Raw genomic sequence first — 20079 nt, forward strand, 5'->3', positions numbered from 1 at the left:
CAAGGGCAAGATAGCAAAGATCTGTGTTTGGGTTGAACCGAGTCCAGAAACAACTTGCTAACCAGTTTTGCTAGAAGAGAATAGTTGTAGTATTATCTCATCTACTGACTCCAGACCGAAACCCGGTAGCTGCATCTTGAACCAAAGGGCAGTCCCATCCGGAGCTCATTATGGCAATCTGTTCTGGAAGTAACTAGACTCACTACAGCAGGGATGTGGAACTTGTGGCCCTCCAAAGGTGGTGGAGCCCAGCTCCCATCAGCCCCAGTCAGCATGGCCAATATAGACTCAACTGTAAAGGATGGAAAGGTGGGGAGGAGAGGTGACAAGACAAGAGTTTACTGTGTGCTGCACAGCTGAAGGTCCGCGGTGTAAGGCTTATTGAGCATTCATTCTGATTTGCTTGCCCAAAGTTTACACAGAAGTTAGGTGATGCCTGGCCTTCTTTGAGCATTTGTTCTGATTTGATTGTGGGCTGGTTACACATTCATCCTGATTTGCTTCTGGGCTGTTGTTTATCTATGCCTTCCCCTTACTTGCTGGTGCATCCCATGCATAGGAGCCAACTTCTAGCAGTCGAGGTCTCTTTGGGGGCCCCTAAAAATATTTGAGGTGGGTCCAGCGCCCGCCCCCCCAAGTTGATGGACATTGCCATTCAAATGGTGCACAAACACCACGTCATGCGATTAATTATGCTGGGCAGGGCCTACTTGCCTCCCCACCATATTTTATTCAAGTTGGCACCCCTGATCCCACATTTTTCAGTGCAACCCCCCGGCGCTTTCCTATCCTAAGCACAAGAAGTCAAAATGGATTTGTCACGCTAGGGCAACAGAGCGCTTGAAGACACTTCGATGGCGTGCGGACTTAAAACTCTCCGGTATGCGCTTGAATCCCTCCCTCCCATAAAATAAGGACGGTGGGTGTCGAAAAGGACCCCGCTGCGCCACTGCCTGCGATCCACGCTCTCCAGTCCCATGCGCGCTGCTGCTCTTTGCGCGCGTGGCGCACCGTCTACTTTCTCCACTCGAAAAGAAGGTCTTGTTGGGAGCGCGCGGGAAGAGGCTGACCCTCCATTCCACTTCGCGAGGGGGGGAGCAGCCAGAATGCCAGACGCTTCGTGAGGCGGAAGTCTCATGTGGAAAGACGGGGGGGGGGGGGAGGATGGGGCTCAGGAGTTCCTGAATTTCCCCCCTGGCCGGACTTTTGAAATCCATTCCTCCGGACTTCGTTCCCTGACGGCTCCGGATTGGTCAGGGCGGGCTGAAACTCCGCCCCGCGCTCTCCACATCCCTCTCGTGCCTCCTCCAGCGGCTCCAGTGCTGGATGCCCGCGGTGAGGGAACGGAGGGCGAAGGATCTGGGGGTCTCTCACGTCACTGGCATCCCTCACCAGGCTGTGTGGGGCGAGGGGGACCGCTCTCCCCGTGTTGTGGGCGTGCCGGCAAGTTTGCTGTGGGGGGAAAAATAATCCAAGCTCCCCAGAAAGTCTTCTCTTTTTTTGTCCCCTCAAGATAAGGTAAAGTCCAAAAGTTTTTGGTATTTGTATGCGTGTCACACATGAGGGGTGTGAGGCAGACTGGGCTGGCAAGGGGAAAGCGGAGCTGTGGGGTTGGGGAGTGACATCGGGGGCCTTAAAGGAAATAGAGCTCTATGGCAACTGCTAATAAAATCCTCATCATCATCATATGAGAAGCAGGGAATAACGGAGGGAAGCTGTAATAGGAAAATGTGAATTTAAAGAGGCCAGGAGGAGAAATGGAAAGCAAGTTGTTTGCGGGATGGGCACTGGAAGGAGAAGGGGAGAGACAATGTAAGAGAAAAGAGAAATGTAAGTAAGTTGAAAGGGGATTTGTAGATGGGGAGAAATGAGCAGAGAGGGAAGAAGAGATAGCAGGGTGGAGAAAGGTCTAAGGAGTCAAGAGGGAGCCATGTCACAGAGGAAAATGGGCACTGAAGCAGAAGTTGTGATGTGTGCGCGCGCCAGGTGAAAGTAGTTTGGATCATCTTTTCTTTGAAGGGTTAAGCTGGCCACTTTGCTTTTTCAGACAGGAAAGGGAATTCGGGGGGAGTGTGTATATGTGAAGGGACTAGGAAGTACTTTGATCAAAGTCTTGTGGCTCCTTAAAAACTAACAAATGTATTATGGCGTAAGTTTTCGTGACTACTGTTCACTTCATCAGGTGCATCTGAAGTACTTTGACATTCAAGATCAGATAAACACACACACACACACACACACACACGTCACTTTGCTTTCAAGGCTTATGAGGTTGACCTTCCAGACTATTCTCCCGATCTGGGCAGGAAAACTGTCTCCAGCGGAAGGATCTTCTAGACTTTTGCTGGTTCCAGTTCCACACGGCTCAGCTGATATGGCTTCAAGTGTTGCCTAGCAAGGGGAAATGGGCAAGGATTCGTTGCACTCAAAAGTGTGACTCCAAACAGTTCTAGTTCTGTTCTCAGACCACCTTGAATCATCTCTTTCCTACCTTTAGGGAAGCCAATTTGGGTTCTAGCTGTTCCAAGCAAGGAGACATCTGGATCAGTTCCCTTTCACTCTTATTTGACAGAGAACTATCTCTGGTGACCTCTTTGAACTTTACCAGGTCAAAACTGAAAGCCTAATGGGCAACTAACATGATACATTGATTAAGTTTAGTGTGACTATGGTGGGCTGGACAACAGCAAGCCAGAAGGATCCCCTAAAATAAGAGGCCTCATGAAGATGGTGGCCATTTCATGTTGTTCACTCTCTTCTCTCTTTGGGGTTCTTACAATAGGCAGGACTGGGGTGAAGGAAAGCTGGGTATCCAACCTGAGAGATGCTAGAAAAGTAGGGGGAAAGCACCCGTGCCAACCTGGTGTCCTCCAGATACGTTGGACTACAACTCCCATCAGCAGGGGCATGCAGGGAGTAGTGGCCCAAAACATCTGTAGGGCTCCAGGCTGGGAAAGCCTGTTCTAGACAGATGGCCAGGGTGGCAAATGCTGTAAAGCAATGGCTGCAATCCTTTCCACCCATATTTGGGAGTATGCAACTGTTGAACTCATTTGGACGAGCCAAGTAAATACGCTTAGGAGTCCACTGAACATGTGACAGATGAAATACATAGACTGAGGAGCAGAACAAAAGCCATTGTTCATCTGTTGACCACGAGAGCTTTCCTCAAACAAAGGCATAACTGGATGTTTGGCCTGTGAATTCTAGTGAGTGGGAAAGATTTTTGTTGTTTTCGTTCCAGACTAATTTGGTAGTCTCAGCAAGCAGCAGCCTAGCTTGGCTGGAAGGAGAAAGAACGAAAGAGGGAGCAGAGCCAAAGATGGAAGATAAGGAGCTCTGTGGAGCCAGTGGCACATTGTGGTTTGGGCATTAGACTAAGGTCTTCTGGCTGCAGGGGAAGGGCACTGCTTGGCATTTGCCACCCGGGGCAGCAAGGACTCAAAGAGTTAGGGTTTGAGCTCATTGTATGTGTCAGGAATTATTTATTGTTTATTTCATATTTTTGTCCTGCCTTTCTTACAAGGAGCTCAGAGTGGCAAACAGGGTACTTCCCCTCACAACAACCCTGTGAGGTAGGTTTGGTTGAGAGAAAGTGACTGGACTAAGGTCACCCACTGAGCTTCACTAGGAATGCAGGCCTCCTAGCCCAACACTCTAGACCAGGGATAGGGAAGCTGTGGCCTGCTGGATGTTCACCCTCAGAGTTAAACCATGGTTTAATGTGATGTGTCAACCAGGCCATTGCACACTGTACACAAATAAAATGAATAGGTTCCTACACTCAAACTCACAAATGGACTGAAGTACGAGGGACTTGGAGGGAAAGGGAGAGGACAGAAGAGTCAGTGCTTATCCCTGACTGTACAGTTGTAGAGATATCCCGTGAACATGTATAGGCTACTGTGCAAGAAATGAGAACATACACACCCAGCTTCCTGCAAAAGCTGCCATGTTGGTCAGCATGATGTAGGGAGTAATAGAAATATAGTATCTGCCAACTACAGTACATTCAGGCCTGCTCACTGGCTGCACTTGAATGTGACGTAATGAAGAGCCTGAATGGGCAGCTCTAGACTGACTGGATGCAAGAGATGCCTAGTGCCTAGTTGTCAAAGTTACAGGAGATCCTGTTCTCCCTTGGTTCTGGTCACTCCATGTGTCTACCTTAACCAGCACATATTTTTCTTAAAATGATGTATATTACAATTCTTTACATTCCTAGTTTCTGCTCGTGGCCTGCAAAGAGAGAAGGCTCCAGAGGAAGCAAGGCTCAGGAATGCACCCCCTTCTTCTGGAGCTTTTCAGGCAATGTGGTCCACTGATGGCTCTAGACTCCATCATTCCTGAACCTGGTGCCTTCCAGATGTTTTGTACACCAGCTCCCATCAGTCCCAGCTAGCGTGGGTCTGGGTTAATGGCAGTTTTAGTCTAAAACACCAGCACCAGATTTATGAAGGCTGTTCTAAGCTGTGCATTGTATCTCTGTGGTATATAGGGAATGGGAGAATTAAAAGCAAGATAAATTTTCATCAACAGGCCCTTCTTTTTTTCCTGAAAGGGCTCCTGTGCCTTTCATAGCTGCATGACACACAGAAAATCCAGCTGGAAATATTCTCAGCATGGAGATACGTTGATAAGAAAAGCCTGGGACTCTTGAATTTGTGCTTGTTGTGCAGCTGTGAAATGTACAGAAACACTGCCAGAAAAAAGTTGGCAACTGTTATTTACAATAACTGTATTTTAGGTTGCCACTATTTGTTACTGGCAGGGCTTTGGGGCCTCTAACAGCTGCATGATGGGAAGAATTCAACTATTGCATCTCTGTTCTTGGATAAAACTATACCTATTGAATTTTGGCCCCTGCAGCTGTTAAAGATAGGAGAGCCTTGCCATAAAGAAGGTGGCAAAACTGATAGCACTTCTGATGAATTTTTTTAAAAATATTATTTTTATATTTGATTATTATTGATACATATTATCTATTTGTCCTGGATTTCTTTTTTGAAAAAGGAAGGTGGGCTACACGTATTAAAAAATAAATAAACATTGCATCTTGCATTCCTCACTAGCTCCTGTCAAGTGAATGAGAGAGTATGTTTGAATAAAGCTCATGTATTACCTGCCGGGTTGGGCGGGGGGGGTGGATATTCCCTTGGGGGAAAGGTGGTTGGGAGGTGGTGGCAGGTGGAGTAAAAAGAAAAAGAAATGGACATCACTTCTCTCTCTCTACCTGTCTCCTCATAATTCATGTGTCATCCATACAGTCTCTCCACACACACAAACAACCATTTTCTCTCTCACTTCATTCATTCCTCTTTCCTCTTCATCCATCATTCATTCATTCTTTCTTTCTTTCTTTCTCTCTCCCTGCCTCATCCCGAGTTTGGGTGCTGCGCCAAAGATGGTGAAGGGCAGCATGGAGCTCAGGTGGGGTGTGGGTGGCCTACCTGTGTACAAAGTTATCAGTAAAGGCAAGCAAGCTATTTCTTCCATAGTGATGGAAGCCATAGTTTATTGGAGAGTGCACATGGTAGAGGAAGGTCCCAGGCAGAAGGCAGCACCACGTGCTTAAGACTAACTCCTTCCATTATTTAAGAAGAAGGCTATAGCACTGCAGGCACTGAATGCAAGTAGCAAATAGCAAATCCACTGGGGAGAGGGAGTTGTTGTTGTTGTTACTACTACTACTACTACTACTGCGATCCATCTTGTGATTTTTTCAGGCTGCCTTCACCCCCATGGGTGACCACCACTTCTGTGTCCTTTTGTAGACGGACAAGTGACACTGGCTGCCCAAGGGATGAAGGGCAGAGGGTCACTGTTTTCTCCCCCTCCTGGGGTGGGGGGAGGGCAGTCAACGTCTGTCATAAATCCCAGTTTGAGGTTTTTAATCTTTCATTTGCCAGGTGCGTAGATAAGAGGGGCCCTGAGTAAGCAAACAAGAGCCAGGGCTGGGAAGGAGACGTGGCCCTGGCACAGAGCATGGCATTCTAGCCTGCCTTGGCACCTGTGCTTTCCAAGGTGATCCGCAAGAGAGGGAACAAATGGAGAGGGGGGTGGGATGGAGCTCCTGGAACGGCTAAGGGCAGGGCCGGCACAAGGCAACAGGCTAAAAAAAAGGGGGGGTATTCAGCTGAGAAATGGGCATAAGAGCATTTCTTGGGAGCCAGCTCAATGAAAGGAAATTTTGTACTGGAATCTGGCAACGTGTCAAACCGGTGAACTTTTCGTCATTGTTGAAATTTCAAACCCTGAGCAAAATACCATTCAGAGCTGCTTCCAAAACATTTTAAAAATTATGGTTTTCTGTTTTTTGTTTTTTTAAAAACGTCAGGGCAATGAGATAAGGTGAACAGTTGAAGTCAAAACAAAAAAGTGTTATCTGCTACATGCATAATAACCCGCCAGAATAAGAGTGTACAACAAGCAGTGAAAAACAAGTGAGTGGAGAAGCCAACCCACCACACTTCGTAGGGCAAGGTCAGGTGTGCCTTCATCAGGGTGCTGCCCTTTGGAAGGCCCTCCCACCCCACTGAAGCAGGCTTCCCACCCTCCATGAGACACAGAGAAGGGCCTCTCAGGATCTTAAGAAGCAGGCAGGGTGATATGGAAGGAGATGGTCCCTAAGGTATCCTGGACTTAAGCCATGCCAGGTTTTAATGGTAATCACAGGTAACCAATGAAACTTATGCAGATATAATAAATTGGGACAACCTCCACCCACCATCAAATTATCTTGTTGGCCATCCTGAGCCATGCTAGCAGAGTGGGGAGATAAGGGGGAAAGTTATTCTTCCCTGCTTGTTGGAAGACCTTGTGCCTTCTCCACAACTGCTTGACCAACAATATTGCACTAAATATAAACCATGAGAGCACTAAAGCATAACAGGCAGAAAACCTCACCCACCTGGTGGGGCATCTGAGATGTTGTTGTTTAGTCGTTTAGATGAAGTCCTATTTAATGGGCCCCATGGAGCACAATGCAAAAAGTGATCTTTTGCTACACAAGTTGGCAACCAGAAGCAGTTGAGCAAAGTCTCACTTCTGAGGTTTTCAGTTTCAGACCATCTCAGCTCAGGAGCCTCACCTTCCTTTCGGTCTTTTTTTCAGAACCTCTTACAGCAGGAATCCAGGATCAAGGCATTTGACTCTGGCTCTGGCGACCTGCTGTCCCATCTGTTAGCCAGCTCCCATACCGGTGGGAGGTGGAATAAGAGAAGCCGGGAGAGAGAAAGAGCAGGCGGAAGAAGAGTTAGCGGATTAGCATTAATCCTCCAGCTTTGCACACTTCCAGCCAGACAGGAACAACGACCGGTGTAACAACAGCCTCCTTGATCACTGCTTCTCCTCCCTCTGTCCAAGGAGAGAGAGACAGGGGTTCCAGTCTACACACATCCTCTCTGCATTCCTGAAGGCCCAAACCTGGAAGAAACAAATTAGCCTGGTGGCTTCCTTAAAGCTGTGAAGAGACGCTATCTAGGGGATCTACAGAGGTGGGTGGAAATCAGGTGCCCACACCCAGCTGGAAACCTAGAAGTTCCACAACAGGTTGGTCTTGAATAGGCTGGAAGAAAGACCTCTGAAGCAAGAAAGAAAGCAGAAGGACAAGTGATGGCGGGATCCTGGACTGTGACAGGTCACTGAGACACAAACACCTCCAGAGTTGTGCCCACCTCTCTTGAACGGCACCTCGTTGTATTTCTGAGACAGTGTTTTGATAAACGGGCTAGGAGATGAGTCTTGGGAAGCTGCCGGTGATTGGTTGGGTGTCTGGCTCCCACAGCAAGCGCCGTCTCAAAGTGGAGCTGACCCCGGACATGATCAGCCCACCACTGGGGGACTTCCGCCATACCATGCATGTGGGTCGTGGCGGCGATGCCTTTGGGGACACTTCCTTCCTCAGGAACCATGGCGGCGAGGAAGCCAAGCCCAACAACTTCTTTGCTCGGACACTGTGGCACGTGAGGAGAAGCCCGCTAAGAAGCCGAGGAAGCAGGAACAAGGACGAGGCCTCTCCTACGCCCCCTGCCATCTCACCCATCATCAAGAATGCCGTATCACTGCCGCAGCTCAATGAAGGAAGCTACGGGAGCGATGGCTTTGGAGTTCCCTTTGCCTTCAAGAGCACTCCCAACAGCTTCTCTGGCTATGGTAGGTGGCATCTGGTGGTGGATTGGTTTGCCTTGCTTCACTCTTAGGTGTGCAATCAAAACAATCCTACACATATGCAAATACTTCTTTACTGAATACGTTTGAGATTTCTGTTTATTTAGGAGTGCTGTGCATGTTTAAGGGCAGCAGGCTGAACTTGGCCTCTTCCGTAATAGTACAACTATTCCTCATTGCTCTTTCTCTATTCCATTAAATCTCTTTTCTTCAGTTGTTTTACTTGTTACAACACAAGTCTACAGCTTGCTGTACTAACAAATCAGTACTTTCTCCTGAGTCATTGCAACGTGTCCAATAAACAACATTAAATGACAGGCTTGCATTTAAGTTGTTCCATGGGCATCACCGGCAAACATGACTGTACATATGTTTAGGTCTAGAAGACTTTTAAGTGAGTAACATAATATAAAATAAAAGCTAAGGAGATAGAAGGTTTTTGGTTGGGACGTAGCTCTCCAGGACTCTGAGTGTTTTCATAAATCTCCCCCCCCCCAAGCAAATGGTAGCAAAGCATTTAAGTATGCGCCATAGATCTCATCCATTTCCTTGTGATGGCTTTTCCAATATACTTCCACCAGTGTACAAGCAGTGATATTTCTGCCAAGTCATGCAATCCCAGAATGCACTGCACATACTCCTGGCACCATTAAGAAGAGGCTAGAAATAGCTACGTATGTTTTCTGGTCTACCCAGTTCTCCACAGAAGTCTGAAAGACTGATGATGGGAAACATGGTTTGGGGAAAAACAAGGGAAAAGGAAAAGAAGGGGCAGGGTAGATCTCTCATTGCAACTATACATGCTGTTAGTGAATATTACAGGAAAGCAAAGCAAAGGCCCTGGATAGTTTCAGGAATGACTAATGTTTCAGAGACGTCTTATTTTCCTCAGAGTAAACATTAGGTCAGTGCAGTGCATAGGGTCTTCTATAAGACAGCTACTGATTCTTTCTTGTTTGCTTGCATACCTCTACTACCCTGGCTTATTGACTTGCTTATTACTTTTCTCTCTCATCTGTTTCTTCATTGTTTACTTTAGATCAAAGTGCTACTCTCTGATGTCCTTTGCTGGTTTCCTTCCTTCCTTCCTTCCTTCCTTCCTTCCTTTCTTCCTTTCTTTCTTTCCCATGTTACTAGCAAATAAGCAAGCTTAACTTTGCAAGAGCTAAACTGGTAGAAATTAGAGCAAAATAATCAAGAGCAACATGATCAGCTTTGCAGACATCATGAGCGAGTCAAATTAGATTAAAATGTACAAGCAAACCAGGAGAGAAAAATAATTGATGTCTGCTGAACTGTGAACAGTAGCAGACAGAGGTGTGTGGCACCATGGCTCACCTGACCTCTGGTTGGTCATATTGCTGCTGCTTACCAGGAAGTAATGGAGGAAGGGAGAAGTGGGTGGGTGCAAACACACCAGCAGGAGTGCTGGATTGTCCCTGCCAGTGTGTTTGCACCATGTTGGCCTTTCCACTGCCTCACGTCTCTATGGTAAGCAGCAGCAGTGCAAGCAACTGGAAGTAAGGTGAACAGCAACACCCAACCCCACCATCTGCTGCTGACTGCAAATGATGACAGTATGGAGCATCCTAAGGGGAGGATAGTGCTATTGCTGTCCTTGCTAGAGTTGCCAGGTCAGGTCAAGAGCATCCCAGACCCTGAAATTTCAGGGCCCAAACCAGAGTCCTTGTGGTGGCCCTTGGTGGTGTCATGGAGATGGGTCCTGGAGACAAAGGTTAATTGGGAGAGGAGAGGAGAGGAGAGTAGGGCAGATGCACACACAGAGCGTGTCTATGCTATAATTTGCAGCCAGCTCATGCCAGACTGAAAGCAGCATGCACCATCTTCTAAATATTTTATTATTATTATTATTATTATTATTATTAAATGCAGCCTTGCCCACTTGGAGATTCAAGCCTTTCACAAGCCCTTCAAGTCTGGTAACTTCAGACCTCACTTCTGCCTCATCTGCATGCTCAGTGTTATTTGTGAAAAACCCTGCACATTTACAAATTGTACCTCTGGAAAAGACAGGTTACCCCCAACTGGCATACAGGACATATGTGTGTATCATTTGCATAGCATGGAAAAGCTTTTCACAACTTATGCTGAATGTGCGCAGTGCACGTGAGTGAAGATAGCATTAACACTTTTGCTTTTAAAATATATTTGATTTGTGATTGGAATCAAGATATGTAACGAGTCTTGCTTGTCATTATTTCAGCTTTTTTTTAAAAAATAATAATAATAATATGTGAGACAAAAACTGGCTGGTATTTTACAGTACTGGCATTACTTTAGGGGTTAGTAAGTGTGGAAGAGAAGGAAATAAAAGATGGAGAAAGAAATCTAAGGCTTCAGTCCTGTACCCAATTGTTTTAGAAGTCTTCAATGTGCAAATGCAGTGGAGATAATTTCACTGTCACATAAACTAGGATTGGGCTGTACATCAGTTTCCTGGTTTGTCCAGTATTGTCAGATAGTCATGGGCATGTAAGGTGGTAGTTAAATAATTTGGGAGCAGTCTTGTCAGAGGCTCTGGAAAAGCCTGTCTTTTTTGTCTCGAGTCTGGATGTTTGTCTCAGGCAACAAATGCCGAACATGCAGCTGTTAGGAAATAGGACTGTGTGTGTGTGTTTTGGGTAAGGAATTTACAGCATGTTTGGCAGAGGAGAAAGGAAGAGAGGGGGATATGGGGGAAAGGTGACAGTAACATGGGTCCTGGAACAGAGAGTATTGAATGGAGGGAGAAGCAGACAGACAGGGTGCAATAGGGCAACCCTGCTCCACTGGCAAAATGCATTGCCTGGTTCATCTAAAGGGGGAACCTAGACCCTCCACTAACCAGCATAACTAAAGCTTCTAGCCCTGTGGTGATTTGAGCTCAAAGCTTTGCATAGCAGCTAGCCTGACTTTCACTGCTTAAACAGAGACGCTGCTTCCTCTGTCTAGACTCTGCATGCCCAATACGAAATGTCCACACTGCAGCACTTGCACTGAGGTGGGACTAGCAGGGAGGTGAATAACGGTCTCTGTTCTGAGCTCCTGTTGCTGCAGAATGGCTTTTCCCCAGCTGCCTGGCCCCCCTAGCATTGCTGGCGCCTGCCTGGTTTTCATCAAGGAAGAGAGCAGGGCAATGCTGCCCTCTGTCGAACACTGCAAGCCATGCAGCAGTTGCCGCGCACACATCCTTCCGCCCCCAGATTTCTTTATATTGCCTTTTCTTTTCACCCAGATTAATACCAGCTTTATGAGTAAAGGAGAAGCCTGGGTCAGTCATTCAAATGTAGACCAGGTTCCCCATTCTCTCCAATTCATCCAGCCAATATTGCAGTGCAATCAAGCCTGCAATCCCATTGCTTGCTATTTATTTGCAGCGCAGCCAACCCTACGATTTCATCACTCAGGCCAAATGTCCCTGGTGCAGAATTCGCCCTGCTCTTATCATAACGGTGTACACAAAAGACTAAAGGTTATTCACAAAGGCTATTAACTTAAAAGTGATCAGCATCTACATCAAAGTATCTTTAAACCAATGAGCCCCACGCTACTTGTTGTAGCACTTGAGAGGGCCTGGAGAGTGCCTTGAGTTATTAGGCAGTTATTGGATCGCCCATCAGTTTATGCCCAATGGATCTAGCAAGGCAGCATCAATCCCCCTCTTTCTGCCTCTGTATAGAGGACACAGCCCACCCTACAGCTGACAGGCATAGAGGCAGGGCTAGCCAATGCTGTGGTTGGACTCGCAGCTCCCATCAGCCCCAGCCAGCATGGCCAGTGGCTGGAGTTTAGGGAGATGGAGTCCAGCAACAGCTGGAGGGAACCACCTTGGATACCCTTGGTTTGGGGTGATGTAAGAAGCATCCTTCTTACCCCCAAATCTTGGTATTTCACCCCTGAGCCATGACTGATTGGGCAAAGGCAAAGTATTAACTAGCCTGCCCCCTAACTCCAAGGTAAACACCTTCCTCCTACCGTTCTGGGAGCTGACTGAGTAAATGATGTGTTTTTGTGAAAGTACATTGTGCCTCCAAGGTGGGAAAACACCCTCTGCCCTGGTTTTTGAAAGTTTGGGAAGCTCAGGCCACTGAGTTTTATTTGCCAGAGGATGGAAAAGAGAAGCAAGAAAAGTGGTGTGCAGTTATCATACTGAGATGTCACATATTTCCTCTCCTCTCTACATCTGATAGAGACTCTGTTGGAGGGAGGGAGGATACCGGGTGAGCTCAGGGATGAACCATTTGCTCTTAGCATTGAGAGCTGCTCATTGGAAGTAGCTCATAAGCCACTGAGCTGTGGCTAATTTGCATATTTTAGTTGCATGCTATTAACACAACGTGCATGAGCATAGCAAATGTGAATCAACATTAGCTTGACACAGTGCGCTCCTTCTGCGATAACCTCATCCTGAAATTGCCATCCTCTGATGCAAAGAAACCTTGACTAAGCACTTGAAAAGCAGCAAAACTGGGTCTTAGAAGCCATATCAGTTGTCAAACGTAATAAATGTGGTCTTCATTCTGACACACTTGCTTAGTTTTCACCCTTCTTTTGCTATCACATCTGTTAACATCTCTCCAATTGTGAGGGACAGAGACTCTCAGGGTTTTAAAAAGAAAGACTGGGCCACACGAAACAGCTTTCCCTTTCCCTGGGATATCTGGAGACTAATGCTGACCCATCCATAAGTTTTGCATCATATATGGATAAGAGGATTGCCATCCTACACCAGCCTTCCCCAACCTGATTCTCCCTAGAAGTTGTTAGATTACAATTCCCATCCCAATGGATGTGGGGGTGATGGGTGTTACATTCGAAAACATCTGAAGGGCACCACATTGGAGAAGGCTGTGTACTGCAAAGGACAGGTTCTCCCATGCTTTGTTCTGACCATTGCTTTCACTGCCTTTTCAGGAGTGGAATCTGGATTCTGCACCATCCCTCGTGTTCCGCGCTCTGAGAAGACCCAGGAAAGCTCCCACCGTGCCGAATCAGTGCTGAATCGCTCAGACTCCTTGCTGTCTTTTCGCCTTGACCTTGACCTTGGCCCCTCCCTGATGAGTGAACTCCTCCATGTCATCAGCTTCTCGGGAGATCACGGCCGCAGCAACACGGAAGAGGAGGAAAGAGGGGAGGGCAAAATTTCAGCCTGCAGCGACACTGCCTCACCTCTTTGCCCAGAGGACACCAGTGGGGAGGACTCATTGCCCTGGAGACCAGGGTCTCTTCATGCTAAAAGTGAAGAGAGCAAAACTGCATCAAGCCTTTGGGTTCGCTCCGAGGCCAGTTCACCACTGGTGCAATCCGTTTGTGCCAATGGGGATTTTCATTCCAGAGAGTCGTCGCAGGAAGGGTCGCCCTGCTCTAGGGGAAAGAACCTGCCCTCTGAGCTGGGAGCAGTGCCGAAAGAAACCCACTGGCAAGAGCACCAGAATGGCTGCGACACGGAAGCAAGAGAATTCAACCGGGCAGCCCAGATTTTAGCTTCCTACCGCAGCCTGCAGCAGCGAGAAGAGCCAAGAAACCAAGCCTTGTGGGAAAGCCCAGATGCCAACATGTGGCGACTGAAGGCTGAACAGCAGGAACGCAAGGCCAGATGGCACCACAGAGTAGAGGAGGAGGAAGACGAGGAGGAGGAGGAAGAAGAAGAAGAAGAAGAGGTCTACAGAGATGGAGCAAGCATTGCTAGGGAGAGGCACAGTGATTCCTTTGACTATGTTGATGAGGAGGACGATGAAGTTAAGGTTTGAACAGCTGTAGATGCTCTCTTGTGACCTCCCATCACACTCCCAGGAGAGACCAGTGTTAAAGGGAACTATGCACCTTGCAGGCCGACTGGTGTGTGAACTCACAGGGTTAGCCTTCTTTGGAGATGTTCTAGATGGTGATAGGCCGGTGAAGGAGGGAGCTCAATTACCTGCTTTGCTCTCCTGCTCCTCCTTCCGGCTTTGGTGGTCTAAAGAAAGGGACAGAAGTAAAGCAGAACCATACAAAGGAGATGGCCAGCCTTTGTTGGCTCTTTCATTGAGGTCATGGCTCTGCGATGCAACCAGCATTTACAGGTGTTAATGAGTTCACATTTCCCTTTAACCCCATTGGCTGACTGATTCTGTCACTGCAAATTGCACCATGACCCCTCCATGGCCCGGTAAAAAGAATTTATCCTTAAGGAAAGAGGGGGGAAACCAAGGAGACCCTGCACACAACTGTCAAACAATTATAAGAAAGAAAGTTTTTTGAAAAAGGAGCAAACCTGAGATCTAGGTGGAACAGGAAAAGCCACAAGATGCTAGGCTTCCTTCAGTCCCAATGCAACATTATTCACCTATCAGGAGATACCTATGTCTTCTGCTTGAGGTAAAGATCACAGTCACTAAACTTCCAGTCCGATATTCGAACATCAAATCATCCAAGATGTCCTCTCTCATCTGCTTATAAGGAACACCAGACTTGGATTGGATTTGACCTCAAACTGGCTCTTTGGTGCGCCATCCATTTCTTCATTTACTGAAACCTGGATTGGACCTGGTCTGTTTATCCTTCCTTTTGCATTCTATTGAGGAAATGTACATTTTGGTCTTCTATGAGGTATCGCTCTGAGCTCATTCCAGAGAAGCCTATCTATGAAGTTGTTATTCACCCTGCTTCCAGGGATTGCACAGGAATTGAGTTCAGGATCCTCCATTTTGTGTAAGTGTAGGAATCCAATTCACAAAATGGGAGACAGAGGGGGGCCTCTTTTCACCCTGCTCCCTGGGTCTCCTAGAGCAGGAATAGGGCATGTAAGGCCCATAAGCCATACCTGTTGTTTTTTAACTGTGTCCCCAGCACTCACAGCCTCACTGCCATGGTGGTAGCTCATCCACAGGCTGCTTGTTCTGGAAGAAAAGCACTTCTCAGGGTATAGCTGGGTGGAGCCCCTCAGTCTGCCTTAACATGCCTAACTTGTCCCACATGGGGAACATGTGGCGCTCCAGATGTTGGAACCAAATTCCCACCAGCAGTAGCCAACATGGCCAATGAGCAGGATGATGGAAGATGGAATCTAAAAACATCTGGTTTTCCCCATCCCTGTCCTCAAAGATGTGGCCTCGGGGGGCCATTCAGACAAACTTAACGGCATTATTGAGTCCTCAAAGACTGTACCCCACCTCAAGTTTCACTAACAAAGTGGGGAGAAGTACATTTGAAATGTACCTCACGGGAAATATTCTCCCACAGCAACAATTTCCCACCCTAGAAAGAGTGAATATGGTCAAGCCTTTGAGCTGGTAAATTACACATAGGGATGCTTTTGGCGGGGAAACGCCTCATGTGAAACATGAGCTGGGTCACTCTGAATCCTCTCATGAGGCACATTTTGAAGAGGTCCTGGCAGAAAAGGCTGGGGGTTGTTGTCATCTTCTCCTATCATAGTAACAACATAAGAACCAGGCTCCTAAGTCCCTTGTCCCCCACTCTGCATATTTTAGGAGATACTCATACACAGCCTTTTTCCAGCCCTGTCTGCATTTTTCTGTGGTCAAATCACTCTGCTCTCAAGAAACTATTTAGATGATAAACAAAAGGGATGAGGTGGATGCCAAAGAGCAAACGCTTGGTATTCAGAGGACATAAAAGCCATGAGGAAGAAGTCATTGTACAGCATCTGATATGGCTGCCAGTAAGAATCAGAATGCATCACACAACATGATTTCCCATAGAAATCATGTTTAGAAAGACCCAAGAAGATGCATTTTTGTTCCTCTCCCTCCCTGACCCTGTTACTGCAAAAAGATTCCATAAAGTTTGTTCTCTTGGTGCCTAGCTCGGTTGACTCAAGCAAACACCAGTCCAGAGTAGGGTCTCACTGCCCTTCTCCCCAGTGTTTGGGAGGGACAGATAAGGCAAAGGAGTCTTTTCTTGCCCATAATATATACACCCTTCAGGAACTATTTTCTCCACAATTCTGTCCAGCAAGGTCCAGTACTGTATACTGTTTGTATACTGCTAGTTCTGTCCAAGAGCGTTAATGATTAGAGCACACAGTGGGGAACCCTTGCCTGTCCTTTCCTCTCCTTCCTGGTGTCTCTGCTCAACAAGGGGTGTTGGATCACAGCGCTCCACATGTCCTCTGGTTTAGATGCCTCTTGGCGATGCAGCCTCTCTGGAATGAGCCCGTTTCCCCCGATGCTCACACAGAGAGGTTTTTGTGCCAAGGCAGAGATTTCTGGTGGATGAGGTCACACAACTTGTCCCTCACAGCACTCTGATTGTTCAACGAGCTGGCAGTGGCTGGAGGAAACCCATTCCTGCAAAAACTGCCAACGAGATCTATGTGGCAGGAGCAGGGAAAGGAAAGCAGGAAGTAACGGCAGGAATATAATAGACAAGCACTGCGGAGGAAGGCTTCGCCAACGGCTGTTCCTCACTCCCGTGGGTTTTGACTTGCTGACCTCAACCCACTGGTGGCCTGAGGAACTTGAAGAGTTGCAGTTGCAGTTATACGTAAATGGCATTTGTGGGGAGATTCAATACTCGGCTCACACTGGTATTCCAGGGCTGGTCATCCTGGTGGTTACTGCTGGGTTCTAGGAAGCACTGGGTTAAATCTAACAGCCAGACTAGATGTACCTTTGCATTTAACGTGCACTTTTTTAAAAAGGAAGCTGCCTTATACTGTCAAGATAATTGGCCCACCAAGCTCAGTATTATCTCCACTGATGGGTAGTGGCTCTCCAGAGTTTCATTTGGTGTATCTCAGCACTACCTGGGAATGCCAGGGCTTGAACCTAGACCCCCTGCATACAAACTTTCCCACTGAGCTACAGCCCTTGTTGTCAAAGGAAGTTTTGCTCCCAAGGCGAATAGCAGTTTCAAAGGATATTTTTGTCAGGACAACAGCAGGGAAAGAAAGAGTTACTCTCCTCCACTCTGCCTGCTATTGTCCCAGTAGTTATCAGACATACACGCCACAGCTGCTTATAATATATATATAAAAACAATGAGCATGTTAAATGCAACAGCACATTTAAGAACATGACTGGTTTAGGCCTAAAGCAGGGACCACCAACTCCCCCCCCCCCCAGCCTGTGGGTAAACCCAGTGGCGTAGCGTGGGTTCTCAGCACCCGGGGCAAGGCAAGTAATTTGCGCCCCCTAACCCATGGATTTTAGCACTCGAGTCTCTTCCGCGCCCCCCCCCAGATGTTGCGCCAGGTGCGGCAGGCCCCCCTGCACCCCCCACGCTACGCCACTGCTCCCACCACAAGTCTTCAGGACAGCCATCCGAAGGCTGGCGCGGGGAGAAGGTCTCTCCGCCCCACCGCCAGGCTTCGGAGCAGCCTTCCGAAGGCTGGCGCAGGGAGAAGGTCTCTCCGCCCCACCGCCAGGCTTCGGAGCAGCCTTCCGAAGGCTGGCGCGGGGAGAAGGTCTCTCCGCCCCACCGCCAGGCTTCGGAGCAGCCTTCCGAAGGCTGGCGGCGGGAGGAGGTCTCTCCACCCCACCGCCAGCCTTCGGAGGAGGTCCGAGGACAGTGGGGTTCCTGCTTCCTCGAGGAGGGCCGGCCAAACGCGCCCCCCAAATGTTGCGCCCGGTGCAGCCGGCACCCCTGGCACCCCCCACGCTACGCCATTGGGTAAACCAGAGAAAAGTGTTGCTGCAAGGCACCATGCTCACACCAAAACCAAGCACACATAAATACATGGCAACTACACACACATGCAAACTCCCCCCTCTGCCAGCAATTAGACTTGGGGGGGGGGAGTGTTGTTGCTTCCTTTTGCAACCCCAATGGATGTAATCTTCCTGGAGAGTGAGGATGGGGAGGCAAGAGTTAACCTTTCCTCAAGCTCCAATAATCAGGATGATCGCTTCCCCACCACAACAATTAGGCGACTGTATTATTATTTTTAATTTATTAAATTTTTTTACTTTCCTTCATCAGGACACCACAGGGCGGTTTACAACATAAAAACCCATAATATAACAGTAAAAGGGGGGAAATGTGAATCTTTGAAGCCTAACTGTGGTACGGGTGTGGGTGTGGATTTTTGGTGGTGGTGGTGTCACAAACCACCCTCTCCTCATTGCCCTTGGCTCCACAATTAGCCTTGGGGAAAAGCTCTCCACTGGCTATGATTTCCATTGGCTTAATTTCAGCAGGCAGGGAAACAGAACCTTGTGGGTGTCAGTGAATATGTCTGTGGGTGGGTGTGGGTCCATGAGTGTCATGTTAGCAACCCATGCCCCAAGGGATTGACGGTTGTGAAAAAAAGTCATCCATTGGAGCTTCCATAGCTTCCTGGCCATTTTTCTATATGTTATAGGGAAGCAGAGAGGAGACCTTGTGTTGCTTGCTCTTGACAAACATCTCTCCAAGATCTTTCTGGTTTATCTGATAAGCTTCAAACCAAAGATTCCCCCCTTCTATGTATTCCTTGCACTTATTACTGTTCTCAATATTACAATTTTTATACACATATATTATATACTGACTGGTGATGTGGTAGTCTTTTTTTCCCCCCTTGAGACTGGGACAACTTTAGGGATCTGGAATAAGGGTCCTTGGTTGCAAGATCCACCCATGCACCCTACACCAACATATCACACCCATTCAGAGTTCCTCCTGCAGTTTCCTAACAACTGAAGTCTCCTTCCTTAGGCTAGTAAAATGGTGATGAGACTGGGGATGAATGAATGACTAATCATTTTACCAGACTCCTAGGAAGAGTCTGATTGGACAGCGTTCTTTGGTTGTGAGTCTACATGATGCGTCAGAGGTTAGTTGCCCAAATACTCATAACCACAGAAGAAGCATTCTTCTTTCTTGCAGCAACACAGACCCCAGAATTCTCAACCTCTTTTTGCCTTACCTAGTTCACAAATGCTTTCAGCCCCCTTGAAAAGCATCTTTCACAGGCCTCAGCATTTGTGTTTGTTACCCTGACTTCCTGCATCACTGAGTTTAAAAGGGAGGAGATGCATTTAAAAAAGATGCATTTAAAAAGATTCACAAACACAGATAATTCACAATCCCATTTCAGGCCCACCACCATCTTGGTCCAATGTGTATTTGTAGAATGGTTCAACGGCATGCATTCAGTGCTGATTTTTTAAAAAAATATTATTTGGGGGGTGGGGAGAATTAAGTTTGCAGTCCTCAGAGGAACAAGTATTATGTGGGCTGGTAATGTGCAAAGATTCGCTTCTAGATGCAGAAGGCCAAACTGAAATGAATTGATGTGAAAGTGCGAGACACACTTGAGTGCCTGTAATGCTCCAGGTCACAGCAATTTCTGGGCTTCATCAGATGTTTGCTAGATGCTGCCTGTGGCAGATGATTGCATGAAGGACACAACCTGTCAAGGGTTTTCATTCTGTAGCAATTCCACTCTCCCTCTCCCAGCTTGAGGAAGATAAGATATGGCAAGGCCTAGTTAATGGCTAACCTGGCTGGAATTTCCCTAGAGATAAAAGAGAAGCAAAGATAATATAAAAGGAGGACTCTCTCCCTTGATGTGCTTCAAAGCGCAACACCTGGGTGCCTCTTTCCCCAAACTGAAGGTGTCTGGTACCAAGATGAAGCTGTTTCTGCATCAAACCACTAAGTTTAGGCCATGGGTAGATAAACTAAGGCCTGGGGGCCGGATCTGGCCCAATCACCTTCTAAATCCAGCCCACGGATGGTCCGGAAATAGCGTGTTTTTACATGAGTAGAATGTGTCCTTTTATTTAAAATGCATCTCTGGGTTATTTGTGGGGCATAGGAATTCGTTCATTTTAAATTTTTTTCAAAATATAGTCTGGCCCCCCACAAGGTCTGAGGGACGGTGGACTGGCCCCCTGCTGAAAAACTTTGCTGACCCCAGGCTGACTGGTAGAGAAAGGCCATAGAGCTGAAGCTTGCAGGACAAGCTACACTTTTGAAATT

The 20079-nt window shown here is 47.5% G+C and overlaps 1 protein-coding gene across 1 annotated transcript; it reads left to right on the plus strand.

Annotated features, from left to right (window-relative positions):
* Window positions 1-1331: 1331 nt before the first annotated feature.
* Window positions 1332-18643, plus strand: CDC42EP1 (CDC42 effector protein 1). Its single transcript, XM_081210886.1, has 4 exons — window positions 1332-1518; window positions 7114-8154; window positions 13084-17253; window positions 17794-18643. The coding sequence occupies exons 2-3, from the start codon at window positions 7737-7739 to the stop codon at window positions 13917-13919; spliced, it is 1254 nt and encodes a 417-aa protein (XP_081067012.1). The 5' UTR covers window positions 1332-1518; window positions 7114-7736; the 3' UTR covers window positions 13920-17253; window positions 17794-18643.
* The last annotated feature ends 1436 nt before the right edge of the window (window positions 18644-20079 follow it).

The sequence above is a fragment of the Podarcis bocagei genome (assembly GCF_964188305.1).
Source record: "Podarcis bocagei genome assembly, chromosome: 10".
In the NCBI taxonomy this organism is placed as follows: Eukaryota; Metazoa; Chordata; class Lepidosauria; order Squamata; family Lacertidae; genus Podarcis; species Podarcis bocagei.